We start from the raw sequence: 16,255 nt of genomic DNA on the forward strand, positions 1-16,255 counted from the left end.
AAGAGCAAGACAGGTCTACAGCCCTATCCATTAGCAGAGAGGCTGCCTAAAATCACAATAAGGCTACCAACATCCCCAAACACACCACCAGACGTGGACCTGCCCCTCAGAAAGACAAGATCCAGCCTCATCCACCAGAACAGAGGCACTAGTCCCCCCAACCAGGAAACGTACTCAACCCACTGAACCAACCTTAGCCACTGGGGACAGCCACCAAAAACAACGGGAACTACGAACCTGCAGCCTGCAAAAAGGATACCCCAAACACAGTAAGATAAGCGAAATGAGAAGACAGAAAAACACACAGCAGATGAAGGAGCAAGATAAAAACACACCAGACCTAACAAATGAAGAGGAAATAGGCAGTCTACCTGAAAAAGAATTCAGAATAATGATAGTAAAGATGGTTCAAAATCTTGGAAATAGAATAGACAAATTGCAAGAAACAGTTAACAAGGACCTAGATGAAATAAAGAGGAAGCAAGCAATGATGAGCAACACAATAAATGAAATGAAAAATACTCTAGATGGGATCAATAGCAGAATAACTGAGGCAGAAGGACAGATAAGTGACCTGGAAGATAAAATAGTGGAAATAACTACTGCAGAGCAGAATAAAGAAAAAAGAATGAAAAGAACTGAGGACAGTCTCAGAGACCTCTGGGACAACATTAAACGCACCAACATTCGAATTATAGGGGTCCCAGAAGAAGAAGAGAAAAAGAAAGGGACTGAGAAAATACTTGAAGAGATTATAGTTGAAAACTTCCCTAATATAGGAAATAGTCAATCAAGTCCAAGAAGCACAGAGAGTCCCATACAGGATAAACCCAAGGATAAACATGCCAAGACACATAATAATCAAACTTTCAAAAAATAAATACAAAGAAAACATATTAAAAGCAGCAAGGGAAAAACAACAAATAACACACAAGAGAATCCCCATAAGGTTAACATCTGATAACGTAAGTGTCCATCAACAGATGAATGGATAAAGAAGATGTGGCACATATATACAATGGAATATTACTCAGCCATAAAAAGAAATGAAACTGAGTTATTTGTAATGAGGTGGATAGACCTGAAGTCTGTCATACAGAGTGAAATAAGTCAGAAGGAGAAAAACAAATACCATATGCTAACAAATATATATGGAATCTAAGAAAAAAAATGTCATGAAGAGATTAGTGATAGGATGGGAATAAAACATAGACCTACTAGAGCATGGACTTGAGGATATGGGGAGGGGGAAGGGTAAGCTGTGACGAAGTGAGAGAGTGGCATGGACATATATACACTACCAAATGTAAATTAGATAGCTAGTGGGAAGCTGCCACATAGCACAGGGAGATCACCTCTGTGCTTTGTGACCACCTAGAGGGGTGGGGTAGGGAGGGTGGGAGGGAGGGTGACACAAGAGGGAAGAGATATGGGAACATATGTATATGTATAACTGATTCACTTTATTGTAAAGGAGAAACTAACACACTATTGTAAAACAGTTATACTCCAATAAAGATGTTTTAAAAAAAAGAAAATCAAGCTTTCAAGCAAAAATTAGAATTTGGGAAACATATTCACCACAGTGAGCTTGATAGCTTTCTAATACTTAAAGTCTGTTGATAATCAACCATGGTATATGTAGTTTTTAAATTATATTATGAAATGTTTTGGATGATCTGCAGACCATCTCAGTGAACCATTGTTTTCAAATGGCCAATACACGATGTTACAGAATCATGCATGAGTAAAGGCTCCATTCAAAGTGCATGATAGACCAATGAATTATAATGTAACAGAATGTAAAAGTTCGTTGATACAGCAATGAAAATAACCTTTAAGAAATGTCCACTTGTCAAGGTTTAGTGTAGTATTGAAGAGTCAAAGTCCACAAGCATCTGAAAAGATTATTAATAAACTCCTTTCCATTTTCCCACTACGTATCTTTGTGAGGGCAGATTTTCTTCCTTGGCTTTAATCAAAACAACATTGCAACAATTTGAATGCAGTAGGAAATATTTCCTTAGACATTAGAAAGATTTTCAAAAATGTAAAGGAATGTTATTTAAAAAGTTACTTTTATTAAAGCATTTGTTAAAGTGTGATGGGTTTGTTGTGGGTTTTTTTTAACATCTTAATTGGAGTATAATTGCTTTACAGTGTTGTGTTAGTTTCTGCTGTATAACAAAGTGAATCAGCTATATGCATACATATATCCCCATATCCCCTCCCTCTTGCGTCTCCCTCCCACCCTCCTCATCCCACCCCTCTAGGTGGTCGCAGAGCACCGAGCTGATCTCCCTGTACTGTGTGGCTGCTTCCCACTAGCTATCTATTTTACATTTGGTAGTGTATATATGTCAGTGCTACTCTCTCACTTCATCCCAGCTTACCCTTCCCCCTCCCCTTGTCTTTAAGTCCATTCTCTGTGTCTGTGTCTTTGTCTTTATTCCTGTCCTGCCCCTAGGTTCATTAGAACCATTTCTTTTTTTAGATTCCATATATATTTGTTAGCATATTGTATTTATTTTTCTCTTTCTGACTTACTTCACTCAGTATGACAGACTCTAGGTCCATCCACCTCACTACAAATAACTCAATTTCGTTTCTTTTTATGGCTGAATAATATTCCGTTGTATACATGTGCCACATCTTCCTTATCCATTCATCTGTTGATGGACACTTAGGTTGCTTCCATGTCCTGGCTATTGTAAATAGAGCTGCAGTGAACATTGTGGTACATGACTCTTTTTGAATTATGTTTTTCTCAGGGTATATTGGGATTGCTGGGTTGTATGGTAGTTCTATATTTAGTTTTGTAAGGAACCTCCATATTCTCCACAGTGGCTGCATCAATTTACATTCCCACCAATAGCACAGGAGGGTTCCCTTTTCTCCACACCCTCTCCAGCATTTATTGTTTGTAGATTTTTTGATGGTGGCTATTCTGACCTGTGTGAGGAGATACCTCATTGTAGTTTTGATTTGCATTTCTCTAATGATTAGTGATACTGAGCATCTTTTTATGTGTTTGTTGGCAATCTGTATATCTTCTTTGGAGAAATGTCTGTTTAGGTCTTCTGCCCATTTTTGGATTGGGTTGTTTTTTTGATATTGAGCTGCTTGTAAATTTTGGAAATTAATCCTTCATCAGTTGCTTCATTTGCAAATATTTTCTCCCATTCTGCGGGTTGTCTTCTCATCTTTTTAAAATAAATTTATTTACTTATTATTTTTGGCTGTGTTGGGTCTTCATTGCTGTGTGCAGGCTTCTCATCGCAGTGGCTTCTCTTGTTGTGGAGCACAGGCTCTAGGCATGCAGGCTTCAGTAGTTGTGGCTCACGGGCTCTAGAGCGCAGACTCAGTAGTTGCGGCGCACGGGCTTAGTTGCTCCGCAGCATGTGGGAATCTTCCTGGACCAGGGCTCGAACCCGTGTTCCCTGCATTGGCAGGCCGATTCTTAACCACTGTGCCACCAGGGAAATCCCTTTTCATCTTTTTTATAGTTTCCTTTGCTGTGCAAAAGCTTTTTAAGTTTCATTAGGTGCCATTAGCGGTTTTTTGTTTTTTAACATTTTTATTGGTGTATAGTTGCTTTACAAGGTGTGTTAGTTTCTGCTTTATAACAAAGTGAATCAGTTATACATATACATATGCTCCCATATCTCTTCCCTCTTGCATCTCCCACCCTCCCTATCCCACCCCTCTAGGTGGTCACAAAGCACCAAGCTGATCTCCCTGTGCCAAGCGGCTGCTTCCCACTAGCTAGTTATTTTACGTTTGGTAGTGTATATATGTACGTGCCACTCTCTCGCTTTGTCACAGCTTACTGTTCCCCCTCCCCATATCTTCAAGTCCATTCTCTACTAGGTCTGTGTCTTTATTCCCATCTTACCCCTAGATTCTTCATGACCTTTTTTTTTTTTTCCTTAGATTCCATATATGTGTTAGCATACAGTATTTGTTTTTCTCTTTCTGACTTACTTCACTCAGTATGACAGACTCTAGGTCCATCCACCTCACTACAAATAACTCAATTGCGTTTCTTTTTATGGCTGAGTAATAGTCTATTGTGTATATGTGCACGTCTTCTTTATCCATTCATCCAATGATGGACACTTAGGTTGCTTCCATCTCCTGGCTATTGTAAATAGAGCTGCAATGAACATTTTGGTACATGACTCTTTTTGAATTATGGTTTTCTCAGGGTATATGCCCAGTAGTGGGATTTCTGGGTCGTATGGTAGTTCTATTTGTAGTTTTTTGAGGAACCTCCATACTGTTCTCCATAGTGGCTGTATCAATTTACATTCCCACCAGCAGTGCAAGAGTGTTCCCTTTTCTCCACACCCTCTCCAGCATTTATTGTTTCTAGATTTTTTGATGATGGCCATTCTGACGGGTTTGAGATGATATCTCATTGTAGTTTTCATTTGCATTTCTCTAATGATGTTGAGCATTCTTTCATGTGTTGGTTGGCAATCTGTATATCTTCTTTGGGGAAATGTCTATTTAGGTCTTCTGCCCATTTTTGGATTGGGTTGTTTGGTTTTTTGTTATTGAGCTGCATGAGCTGCTTATAAATTTTGTAGATTAATCCTTTGTCATTTGCTTCATTTGCAAATATTTTCTCCCATTCTCAGGGTTGTCTTTTGGTCTTGTTTATGCTTTCCTTTGCTGTGCAAAAGCTTTTAAGTTTCATTAGGTCCCATTTGTTTATTTTTGGTTTTATTTCCATTTCTCTAGGAGGTGGGTCAGAAAGGATCTTGCTGTGATTGATGTCACAGAGTGTTCTCCCTATTTTTTCCTCTGAGTTTGATAGTTTCTGGCGTTACATTTAGATCTTTAATCCATTTTGAGTTTATTTTTTTGTATGGTGTTAAGAAGTGTTCTAATTTCATTCTTTTACATGTAGCTGTCCAGTTTTCCCTGAACCACTTATTGAAGAGGCTGTCTTTTCTCCATTGTATCCTCTTGCCTCCTTTATCAAAGATAAGGTGACTGTATGTGCGTAGGTTTATCTCTGGGCTTTCTGTCCTGTACCATTGATCTATGTTTCTGTTTTTGTGCGAGTACCATACTGTCTTGATTACTGTAGGTTTGTAGTGTAGTCTGAGTCAGCCTGATTCCTCCAGCTCCGTTTTTCTTTCTCAAGATTGTTTTGGCTACTCGGGGTCTTTTGTGTTCCCATACAAATAGTGCAATTTTTGTTCTAATTCTGTGAAAAATGCCATTGGTAGTTTGATAGGGATTGCATTGACTCTGTAGATTGCTTTGGGTAGTGTAGTCATTTTCACAATGTTGGTTCTTCCAATCCAGGAACATAGTATATCTCTCCATCTGTTTGTGTCATCTTTAATTTTTTTCATCAGTGTCTTAATAGTTTTTTGCATACAGGTCGTTTGTCTCCCTAGGTAGGTTTATTCCTAGGTATTTTATTCTTTTTGTTGCAGTGGTAAATGGGAGTGTTTCCTTAATTTCTCTTTCAGATTTTTCATCGTTAGTGTATAGGAATGCAAGAGATTTTTGTGCATTAATTTTGTATCCTGCTGTTCTACAAAATTCATTGATTAGCTCTAGTAGTTTTCTGGTAACATCTTTAGGATTCTTCTTGTATAGTATCATGTCATCTGCAAACACTGGCAGTTTTACTACTTCTTTTCCAATTTGGATTCCTTTTATTTCTTTTTCTTCTCTGATTGCTGTGACTATAACTTCCAAAACTATGTTGAATAATAGTGGTGAGTGTGGGAAACTTTGTCTTGTTCCTGATCTTAGAGGAAATGGTTTCGGTTTTTCACCATTGAGAACGATGCTGGCTGAGGGTTTGTCATACCTTTATTGTGTTGAGGTAGGTTCCCAGGTTTGTTGTTACTTTATCATGAATTATAAATTTAAAATTTGTCTGTTTTAAGTTTAATACAGTAAACATCAATAGATTTAACCTACATAAACAAAAGCTCATTGTGTTTCTGTTAAGTGTAAAGGCTACCTGAGACTAAAAAGTTTGAGAACTACTGGTCTAGACTGGAGTATGGGTTTTATCCAGCTTTTTAAATGTTTCCTTTTGCACAGCTGTTACCACATAAGGAGTAGGCATTTTACATGTGGCAAGTTAAACTAAATATCTGAAACTGATCTAGGAGGATGCATGCATGATAAAGAGTGAAAAGCTAATAAGGAGAAGCTCAAGTATTTGAAATATTCATTTAATAAAATATTTGAGATATTTGACAGAGTGATCAAACTTTATTATCCTGCCTGGGGTATCCCACAGTTGTCTTAATATAATTAGAAGTCTGCCAGGAGAGACCAGATATGAAGAAAGGATACCCCTTTCTTCACATTCTTCTTCTTTTTTTATCCTCTCTTCTGGGTTAAAAAAAAAATGTAAAAAAATTACATATTTGTAAATTTTTGTGAACAAAGACAATAATTCTTGCCCTCATGGACCTTCTGTTCTGGTAAGAGAAGAGAACTGAAGAAAAGGGCTTAGTGCAGCATTGTGGGGAGCATAACAAAAGGTCCTGTTAGAGTTATGAAATTTTTGACCACCTATGAAAGGCTTAAGTTCTCCTTAAAAAATAAGTTTATTGTAGACATATCATGTTAGAAAAAGAATCATTTAGCCAGATTCATATGTGGTAATATGCTAGTGTTTTGTATTCTTAGTACAGTAAGCTATGAAAGATTAGCAGAAATGACTTCTTAACCTCTTTGGAATTAGAAATGCTTGGCCATACATTTCTTAAAAGTTATGTAAACAGTTCCATGTTTTTAAAAAGAATGGAACTCCCTCTAAAGGTAGACCTCTCCCCAAAGGAAATATTAGAAATGTTTTTAAATGCTGAGATCTAGGTGAACAGCTTTCTGCAAAACATATTTAAATGTTATATGATGGGATATCTGAGTCCTTTTGGCATTAGAGATTCCCTAGTCTCCATCAAGGCTGTTCAAACCTGAGGTGTCCTAAGAGTCTCTTTAGGAAGTAGGTTGGTGTTTATATTGAAAACAGGAATAAGAAAAAGTACTGGCTGTACTTTTGGGATTTGTGTCATGAATAAGTGAATTCCTTTGTTCTCTCTAGCTGGTTATGGCTTTACTTGTATAATATTTGTGAAAGGTTATTTTGCATTAAAATCAAACTTACAGGATTGACTCTTGAATTCTAGACTAACTTTGAATAATTGGACCTGCAGATTGACTATCCACCATTTGAAAAAAATTTTTACAATGAACATGAAGAGATAACCAACCTCACCCCACAGCAGCTAATAGATCTCCGGCATAAGCTCAATCTTCGGGTAAGTCAGCCATTAAGGCAAATACTCATATTAATGTTAATTAGTTCAGGATTAGTATTACTGCTTATCCAAACTGAAATCATCTTGAATTTCTTTTCTAATAGTCCCTGAACTATCTTTGATAAAGTAATAATTAGATCCCTTGGGCCCTTGTGTCTTGATTTTGTTGTTTTATTCTTATAGCTGTTTTAGGATAGGATTATTCTTTCATGTGATACACATGAATGCTATATGTATGTGTTCAGTCAACTTTGTGTGTTGTGTTTGAACAATAGGTCATGTGACCTTAAAACTAATCAAGTATTTCTGTAGTGAGAAACAGTATGCTGAGAACTGCGTTGGGTGGGCTAGAGATGAAGGCAAGGGGTCCCCATCTTCAGGAAGAGGAGAGAAGATTAATAGATGTGGACAATATTGGAAGTTGTAGACTATTTTGAAATTAAGATACCCTTGCTTCTCACACTATATACAGCACGCATTTTTAATTAGAAGAAATTAACAACTTTAAAAAATATGCATGTACTAATATCAGAATAATAGTTTAAATTGTCCACTAAAAAGCTTTGGGTTGCACACTGACCACATTGTTTAGGGTGCTGCTAGATGTTAAGTGAAACATACAGATAATACAGTGATGTGTGCTCTTGTGTGGACAACTTTCTGGCCTTACCAGTTGCTACGTGATGTTTGAACTTGTGTTTTCCGAGGGGTAGGTGGGTGGGTGGGTGGTTGTGTACGTACTTGTCTGTTTTCCAAGAAGTACCCCTTCAAGAAAACTTTTAAGTGAAGTCCTGATTGGAAATATCAGCATCACCTGAGAAGCCTTGATGGCAGGGGAGCCCAGTTCTTCACCTGGGTGCAGTTCAAAGAACGCTTGGCAGTGTCTGGATCATCACTAAGCGGGATGTTAGCTCTTCAGGCATCACTGAAATTGGGGACAGTAGACAGTATCTTTGTAACTAGTGGGTATAGACGTGTCTGAATTTGGAGCTCATTTGCACTCTTTATTTCAAGAGTAAATTTTTATTTTTTCTACCACCTGGTTAATAGTTATGCAAATGGAAAAAATATATTAATTGCTTTTTCCAATTTACTGAACATTTTTTATTTCTTATGAGAAAACTAATTTTGATTTAAGAGATTTCTAGGCGTTTAATCATTTAAAATGATATGACCATTATCTCAGGAATATTTATCTTGGAGTTTTTTATATGAGGTTTTAGACCTGTTATTATTTGAATTTTACCTTTTCAAACAGTGTAGGCTATTAGCTACAGACTTATATTTTCACTTCTTCATACTCAAACTAAATGCTAGGTAGATACAGGCAAATATTGTTGAACTTCTAATGCTGTTTTTTTTTAAGTACAAGTCATTCCTGCAAGTTGTCTTTATCTCTAGGTTTCTGGTGCTGCACCTCCTAGACCAGGAAGTAGTTTTGCTCATTTTGGGTTTGATGAACAACTTATGCACCAGATTCGGAAATCTGAGTACACTCAGCCCACTCCAATACAGTGCCAGGTAAGTAAAACATATTGAAAGAAAAATGAAGTAGAATGACATTGTGACTTTTTTTTTTTTTTTAACAAACAAGTCAAAGCCATGAAAACGTTTAGTATAGAACTGTATTGACATGGATAGAATTTTTGAAACGTTTAAAAATTAAAGAGCAAAAGTGAATTTTTTACCACTCTTAAGTTGCTGGCTGTTCTCACCTTCTGAGGTGGACTGCATTCTGTCTATGGAATGTGTGTCTCTAAATAAACTGCTTTCACTTTACTATGGTTGGCTCTTGAATTCTTTCCTTTGCAAAGCCAAGGAAGGACCCTCACTTGGCAGCCTGTCCTAGGAACTTGCCTGAGACCTAGGACATGAGATGGTCTTCTCCCCCTCCGTACTTTTCCTTTGATTATAAAAATGTAGTCTGCTTAGTTCTTGGGGCAGAACCCTCTTGCCTGCCCACTTGTGTCTTTCACAAGCATCCTATATTAATAAATCTACTTAACCTATTTTTTTAAAAAGTTGCTAAGGGGCTGGGAAATGTTCTTTTGTGTCTGATAAATGTCTTGAAAATATGATCTGAAGAAAATAGTTCATTAGGCCTACACTGAACAAAATAAAATTTGTGCATGGAGAAGTTTAGCACTGTCAATTATGAGGATTCCTTTGTCCATGGCCTGAAAATTCTCATTTATAACTGAAAGTAATAGCTTGTTTCTCATTTATATATGGATTTTATTCATTTCTATGCAGTTCAGTATGTGGATGAGACAGTCTCTACCTTCACAAGGGGGACAAATTTTTTAAAATTTTAGCAATGATAATATTTCCTACAGATCAAGAAGTTTATGGGAATTCCAGGTATTTCTTTTTATTCCATAGCCAGTATGCATAGCCCAGGACATTTTTGTTCCATGGGAAATAAATGTCATTAATAGTCATTTACCCTTCCACAGAATTTCCTTCAGCACATCTATAAATTGAAAGTTTAGAGTGGATTTTTTTTTTTCTTTTTCTCTAGGGTGTACCTGTGGCATTAAGTGGTAGAGACATGATTGGTATTGCCAAAACAGGCAGTGGGAAAACTGCGGCCTTTATCTGGCCCATGTTGATTCATATAATGGACCAGAAAGAATTGGAACCAGGTGATGGACCAATTGCAGTGATTGTGTGTCCTACTAGGGAGCTTTGTCAGCAGGTATGTGCTTTGTGTAGAATGCCCCCCTCCGTATGTTAACTGATAAGGGACTAGCCAGTCAAGTGAGTAGAATTACCAGGAAACTTTTTTTTTTTTAATTTTAGTGAAATACACAAAATTTACTATTTTAGCCATTTTTAAATGTACTGTTAAGTGGCATTAAGTACATTCACATTGTTGTGCTACCAGGAAACGTCTGGAAAATATTATGTGTTATAGATTTTCTATATAACCAAATTATATGGGAACTGTATTATTGTAAGTTTTCCTCCTGGGTAACGGTCGGGAAGAGAAGTGAAAAAATAATCACAACAAGATTTTAGATAGCCTGTTAAGATATGATAATGGTACTCTGTTCATTTACTTTATAAGTAAAATTGTGTTTTTAAAGCATTTTCTAGCTTTTGATTTTCTATTGACATCGCATTCTGTGTGTTTTTCATAGCTCCCTTTTGGGTTATGACAGAGGTATCTGTTAGTGTCACAGTTTGTTAATATGTCATTATGTCATCTTTGTAGATCCACGCAGAATGCAAGCGGTTTGGAAAAGCATATAATCTCCGATCAGTGGCCGTATATGGAGGAGGGAGCATGTGGGAGCAGGCCAAGGCCCTTCAGGAAGGGGCAGAGATTGTTGTCTGTACGCCAGTAAGTATGTCTTGGGTTTAAATAGCTTATCAGCCTCCCTTGGTATGAAAAAAAAATGGTTAGTTGTTGGAGGGCATTTCCCCTAAAATGTGGTAAAGCAGGGTTAAGAATACTCTGATGCAATGACAGCTGGTGGCCTTGGTTTAATTTTGATTGCTAGCCTAAAATAGCAGTCCAATAAGATTCTCTTTGCTATGAATTCCCCTCTATAGCAAACAGTTTTTCTTATGCTCTCCTAGAAAATGGATCCATGCTTACAGAGAGCATCAAGAATGAGAAAGTTGTTCAGGGTATGGTCAGAACTGCCTAGAAGATTGTAGTTTAAACATTAAAACCCATTAATAAGGCTTTAACTAGGTAATTTCAGAATGCCTCACAAAAAATAGTTCTGACCATCTTTCCACAATTTAAATCAGAATTAATGTAAAGGAAGAATCCTGTTGAGTCTTCAGATTTTCTGTTCTTTTGGGCTCTGTAGTACGTAAAGTCTGAGGCTGTCAGACTAGTGTCTGTTATGGTCTAAGTCTGGAGTATTAGCACTTTTGCCAGGAGTGGAACTCTAGAAAGTTCTTGTAAATGCCTTTAATTATACAATCAGCCCTCCACATCGGCAGGTTTCCCTGTGAGTTTCACCAACCAAGGATTGAAAATATTCAGGGGAAAAAAATTCCAAAAAGCAAAACTTGAATTTGCTGCGTGCTGGCAACTATTTACATAGCACTTACATTGTATTAGGTATTATAAGTAGAGATGATTATAAGGAGGGTGTGTGTAGGTTGTATGTGCAAATACTCCTTCATTTTGTTTAAGGGACTTGAGCGTCCTCGTGGGTGGATGAGTGTGGGGGATCCTGGAACCAGTGTCTAGCAGATACTGGGGTGACTATGCTTACTATTCATTTTCTGGATCTCATAGGGTCGACTTATTGATCATGTGAAGAAGAAAGCTACCAACCTTCAAAGAGTCTCTTACCTTGTATTTGATGAAGCAGATCGAATGTTTGACATGGGATTTGGTATGCCTTGAATACCAGTTTCTTCTGTCCCCATCCTCATGTTACTAGTTTTTTCCATGTCTTTCTAGACTTAATTTTTTCTCTGCACGAGAGAAGCTAAAAATACTCCTGGATAGGGTTAGACCATAGATATATTGCTAAGACATTAACTATTTTTAGGAGTTTTTTCAGGAAAAGTATGTTAGGCTTAACTGGGTTGAGGACATTTGAAAGTACCTGTGAATATAAGGGGAATATCCTCTCTAGGCTTTATTTTTATTCACATGCCTTTGTGGAGGTCAAGGTCTGTGTTCTTAGGTAGGTGGATGTCATATCATTTCAAGGCCTTTTGCTTTCCTGTCCTCCTTGACTTAACCAGCTGTGTGAAAATTCTAAATAGCTACCTTTATGGACTGGAACATCACTGGGCCCAGCCAGTGGTGCTGGGGTGTTTCCAAGTTTCATACTGAGTGATAGGTCTAGGAGTTCCAGAATTTCCTTAGTTTTTTGAATGTCTCATGTGAAGGTTTTTACTAATATGACTTTTTCCAGGCATCCCAAACTGTCATACAGAGGTATGATACTAATTTTACTGTTCTACTTCTTCCAGAGTACCAGGTGCGATCCATAGCAAGTCATGTCCGTCCTGACAGACAGAGTACGTATGAAGCAGTTTCATTAAGCCACGTTTATAGTCAGAATAAACACCTATTTATTTTATAAGCACTCACAGCTATGGCAGCAAAAATGATCATGTATGTTCTAGTGAGGAACCATAAAGGGGAGGAAGGTAATGATGGTGACAGGACCTTAGAGCTCATTAGATAGAACTTGCTCATTTTTATAGATGATGAAACCAAGGCTGAGGATTAAATGACTTGCCCCAATTCATAACGTTTTATCATCGGCTAGAGGCAATACACAGTGCAGATATATGCTGATTTGAAGTCAAGAGCCTTTTTCTGAACCATGCTGACAACCCCTGTCTTAACTAAAAATGCATAAAGTTAGAATAAGGGCAAGGTTTTTTTTTCCTTAGTGAATTAATTTTTAAACGAAATTTAAAGTTCAGGTGGGTTTATTTTTTTAAAAACTGAGCAGTGTCAGTGGGAAGCTTAGTGGGTATTCAAAAAAGGAGTCATATTGTTTCTTTAACAGAATTTACTTTACCTTTTAGCTCTCTTATTCAGTGCAACTTTTCGGAAAAAGATTGAAAAACTGGCCAGAGACATCCTGATTGACCCTATTCGTGTGGTGCAGGGGGATATTGGAGAGGTAACCCTAAGCAGGGCTGGATAGGATCCCAGTGGGTTATTTCTCTTACTATGGTGACATGGAATTAATTTCTCACTATTGAGAGAATAAAATGTTATGCATTTACAGATGAGGCAACATGTTTCAAATTTGCTTAAAAAACACCAGGGTTGGGGGAATAGGTGAAACATGATTGGCAAAATGTCAATAATGGTAGAAGCTTGGTGATGGATACATGGGAGTTGATTTTGTTCATTTTATTCTTTTTGAATGTTAAAAGTTTTTTTTCCAGAATAAAAGGTATTTTTAAAAAATATATTTTTGGTGGGGGGGAAAGCAAGTTTTGCCTGAAAGACTACTGGTCAGTTAGGATGGAACTGACATCTTAAGTGATTGTGGGAGTAGCCCTGCACAGCATGGAGCAGGGAGATTTTAAAGGCCTGGTGAAAATGAGTTAAGGGTTTTTTTTTCCTTACCTGTAAATATGTCCTATGTGGAAAATTTCTCTGAATTGTGATTTGGAAATCAATTAAGGCTGCTTTGAGAATTCCTTAGTTTGCTTGGTATATTTATTAAAGTTCTGTGCAGTTAGCTTTTCGACATTGTCTGCTTTTCATTGCTGAGTGCCTTCTATGTGCATGTATGAATTGTACTAGGAACAGTAAGTGGGAAGGAAAGAAAAGGAACTTACTCTGTTGGGAATAATCTGAATAGGTATATAGAAAAGTATTGAGCAAAGCATTGGGGCTTACAGATTATTAGGTATACGTAAACGTCAGGGGAGGTGGAGAGCACTGTGATTTGCTAAGGGATGTAAAATTTGAGCTACACTTGACTTGCTGAAGAAAGGCCCAAGGAGAAGAGGGATTATTCAAGGTTCTTCCAGATGTTGGTAGAAAATGTGATGGCTGGTCCTAATTCAGGTGCCCTGTGGCACAAATGTCGCAATTATCTTTTTCATTTATTTCTTTTCAGGCAAATGAAGATGTGACTCAGATTGTGGAGATTCTGCATTCTGGGCCTAGTAAATGGAACTGGCTCACCCGGCGTCTAGTGGAGTTTACCTCTTCAGGAAGTGTCCTCCTGTTTGTTACTAAAAAAGCCAATGCTGAAGAGCTAGCCAATAACCTTAAACAGGAGGGTCATAATCTTGGCCTGCTCCATGGTGACATGGATCAGAGTGAAAGAAACAAGGTTATTTCAGACTTTAAGAAAAAGGACATCCCAGTCCTAGTGGCCACAGATGTTGCAGGTAGGGTATGAATTTCCCCAGTAACCATGCTGTAAGCGTGCTCTGTCTTGCTATATAAGACCTTTAATATCTGAGGAGGCTGACTGAAGGCACTCTGCTGGCCTGGCTGGCCACGCCCCGTGCTGCAGCAGTTCAGAGCACAGTGATTACAGTCTGGACCTCTGGGTACCACTTTTCATTTAATGTTCCTCTCTGAAAAAAAGGATCCCTGCAGTTGGAAGACACTTGGGGAAGAAATTGTTTACACAGTCACATCGTTGGCTATGCCCCTGTTGTGTGTCTGAATATAGTACATATCTTACTTACATTGGTTATTTAGTTTGGCATACTTCACTCAAGATCAGAAAAAGTTTTGAAGTGTGATTTTTGAGTTTGTTCTGCTGAGTTTTAATAGCTACCCTTAAAAACTGGTATTTTCTCACAGAAAGGAGATCACTTCTCAGCTTCAGGACACATTTGATGTTGGTTTTACTTTTTTTTTTTTTTTTTACATATTTCTGGTGCAAGAGTGAGGCCACGCAGGTTATTGATAGTAGAAGATAGATGTCCCTTACACACTAAGGTGACCCAGCATCATAGAATCTAGGATACATGCCTGTATCTCAGCACACCAAATCATGCACTTTGCTTAGATAAGAGGAATGTGGGTTCTTAGGTTAGCATTTGGGGTTACTTTGGTGTTTTGTCTCCTGATAAAGAATAAAAGAATTTTGTTTTTTATTTCAGCCCGTGGTCTGGACATTCCTTCAATTAAGACTGTCATTAACTATGATGTGGCACGAGATATTGATACCCATACTCACAGGATTGGCCGAACAGGACGAGCGGGTGAGAAAGGCGTGGCCTATACCTTGTTGACACCCAAGGATAGCAATTTTGCTGGTGACCTTGTCCGGAACTTGGAAGGAGCCAATCAGCATGTTTCCAAGGAACTCCTAGATCTGGCCATGCAGGTGAGGGGCTGGACACACTTCAGGTTGCTCCAGGTTGTAAAACGAAGCGAAAAAATTTCAATATGCCAGAGGCAGATAACAGAAACATGACAGTAAAGTTGGGCAGGCAGCACTTATGAAGTATAGATTGGTATTGTAGGACATTAAAACTCATCTGGTCTGTCTTCTCATCCTCTCCTTTCAGCAACATTTATGTTGAAAAGCAATTCCTTTCTTTGTGCTAAAATCTGTCCCTAGGCTTCCCTGGTGGCGCAGTGGTTGGGAGTCCGCCTGCCGATGCAGGGGATACGGGTTCGTGCCCCGGTCCGGGAGGATCCCATGTGCCGCAGAGCGGCTGGGCCCATGAGCCATGGCCTCTGAGCCTGCGCGTCCGGATCCTGTGCTCCGCAACGGGAGAGGCCACAGCAGTGAGAGGCCCGCATACCACACAAAAAAAAAAAAATCTGTCCCTGTGACATTTCTTTCTGCTTGCCCCATGTCACACTTGTGAGCAAATTTAATATCAAAGAAAGCTACTAGTCTCCTCACTGCCCTTTTTTCCCTAACAGTTTTTTCTTTGGGGGGCTAAAAATATATGATGTTTTAAAAAAAATGTATTTCATTACTTCTCACCTTTGACTACACTGCTTACCAATTTAAAACTGAGTGAGGCATTCTACTGAATTAAATCTTTAGTTGTCTTAATACACATAGTTCCCAAATTACAAATGGATTTGGGATATACATTCTGATACTAGAGACTTATGTTTTTCAGATTCATAGGCCAGCCTACAGAACTGTTCACCCATAATGCAGTTGTACTGTGGTACTGCCCGTGCTTCCAGACCTGGGAGTAAAGGACCTGCATTACAGGGGAGAGTAGAATAATGTTTCCTTTCCTTTCCCAGAGAGCCAATCCTGAACTAAATACAAGATGTATTTTATTTTGTCTGTGGTATTTTCCTACATCTCATCATGCCTCAAGCTTTCTCTGCTCTCAGACTGATAAGCTTCCCTGATTAGCACCTTGCCCAAGCCTGCCCTACGTTTCAAGTACTTTTTAAATTTTAATTATTTTATTTTTGGCTGCAATGGATCTTCCGTGCTGCACATGGGCTTTCTCTAGTTGTGGCGAGCGGGGGCTACTCTTCGTTGTGGTGCATGGGCTTCTCA

General features: G+C 38.3%; 1 protein-coding gene across 2 annotated transcripts in view; it reads left to right on the forward strand.

The window, feature by feature from the left end:
• Positions 1-16,255, forward strand: part of DDX42 (DEAD-box helicase 42) — an 83,513-nt gene that overhangs the window by 63,261 nt on the left and 3,997 nt on the right. For both annotated transcript variants that reach the window (XM_067021882.1, XM_059046908.2), the window contains 9 exons: positions 7,200-7,304; positions 8,706-8,825; positions 9,826-10,002; positions 10,522-10,650; positions 11,566-11,665; positions 12,255-12,302; positions 12,822-12,919; positions 13,874-14,150; positions 14,877-15,103. In XM_067021882.1, the coding sequence (XP_066877983.1) occupies positions 7,200-7,304; positions 8,706-8,825; positions 9,826-10,002; positions 10,522-10,650; positions 11,566-11,665; positions 12,255-12,302; positions 12,822-12,919; positions 13,874-14,150; positions 14,877-15,103 (1,281 nt within the window). The remainder of the gene's footprint in view (positions 1-7,199; positions 7,305-8,705; positions 8,826-9,825; positions 10,003-10,521; positions 10,651-11,565; positions 11,666-12,254; positions 12,303-12,821; positions 12,920-13,873; positions 14,151-14,876; positions 15,104-16,255) is intronic.

Source organism: Kogia breviceps, chromosome 19 (genome assembly GCF_026419965.1).
Source record: "Kogia breviceps isolate mKogBre1 chromosome 19, mKogBre1 haplotype 1, whole genome shotgun sequence".
Taxonomy (NCBI): Eukaryota; Metazoa; Chordata; class Mammalia; order Artiodactyla; family Physeteridae; genus Kogia; species Kogia breviceps.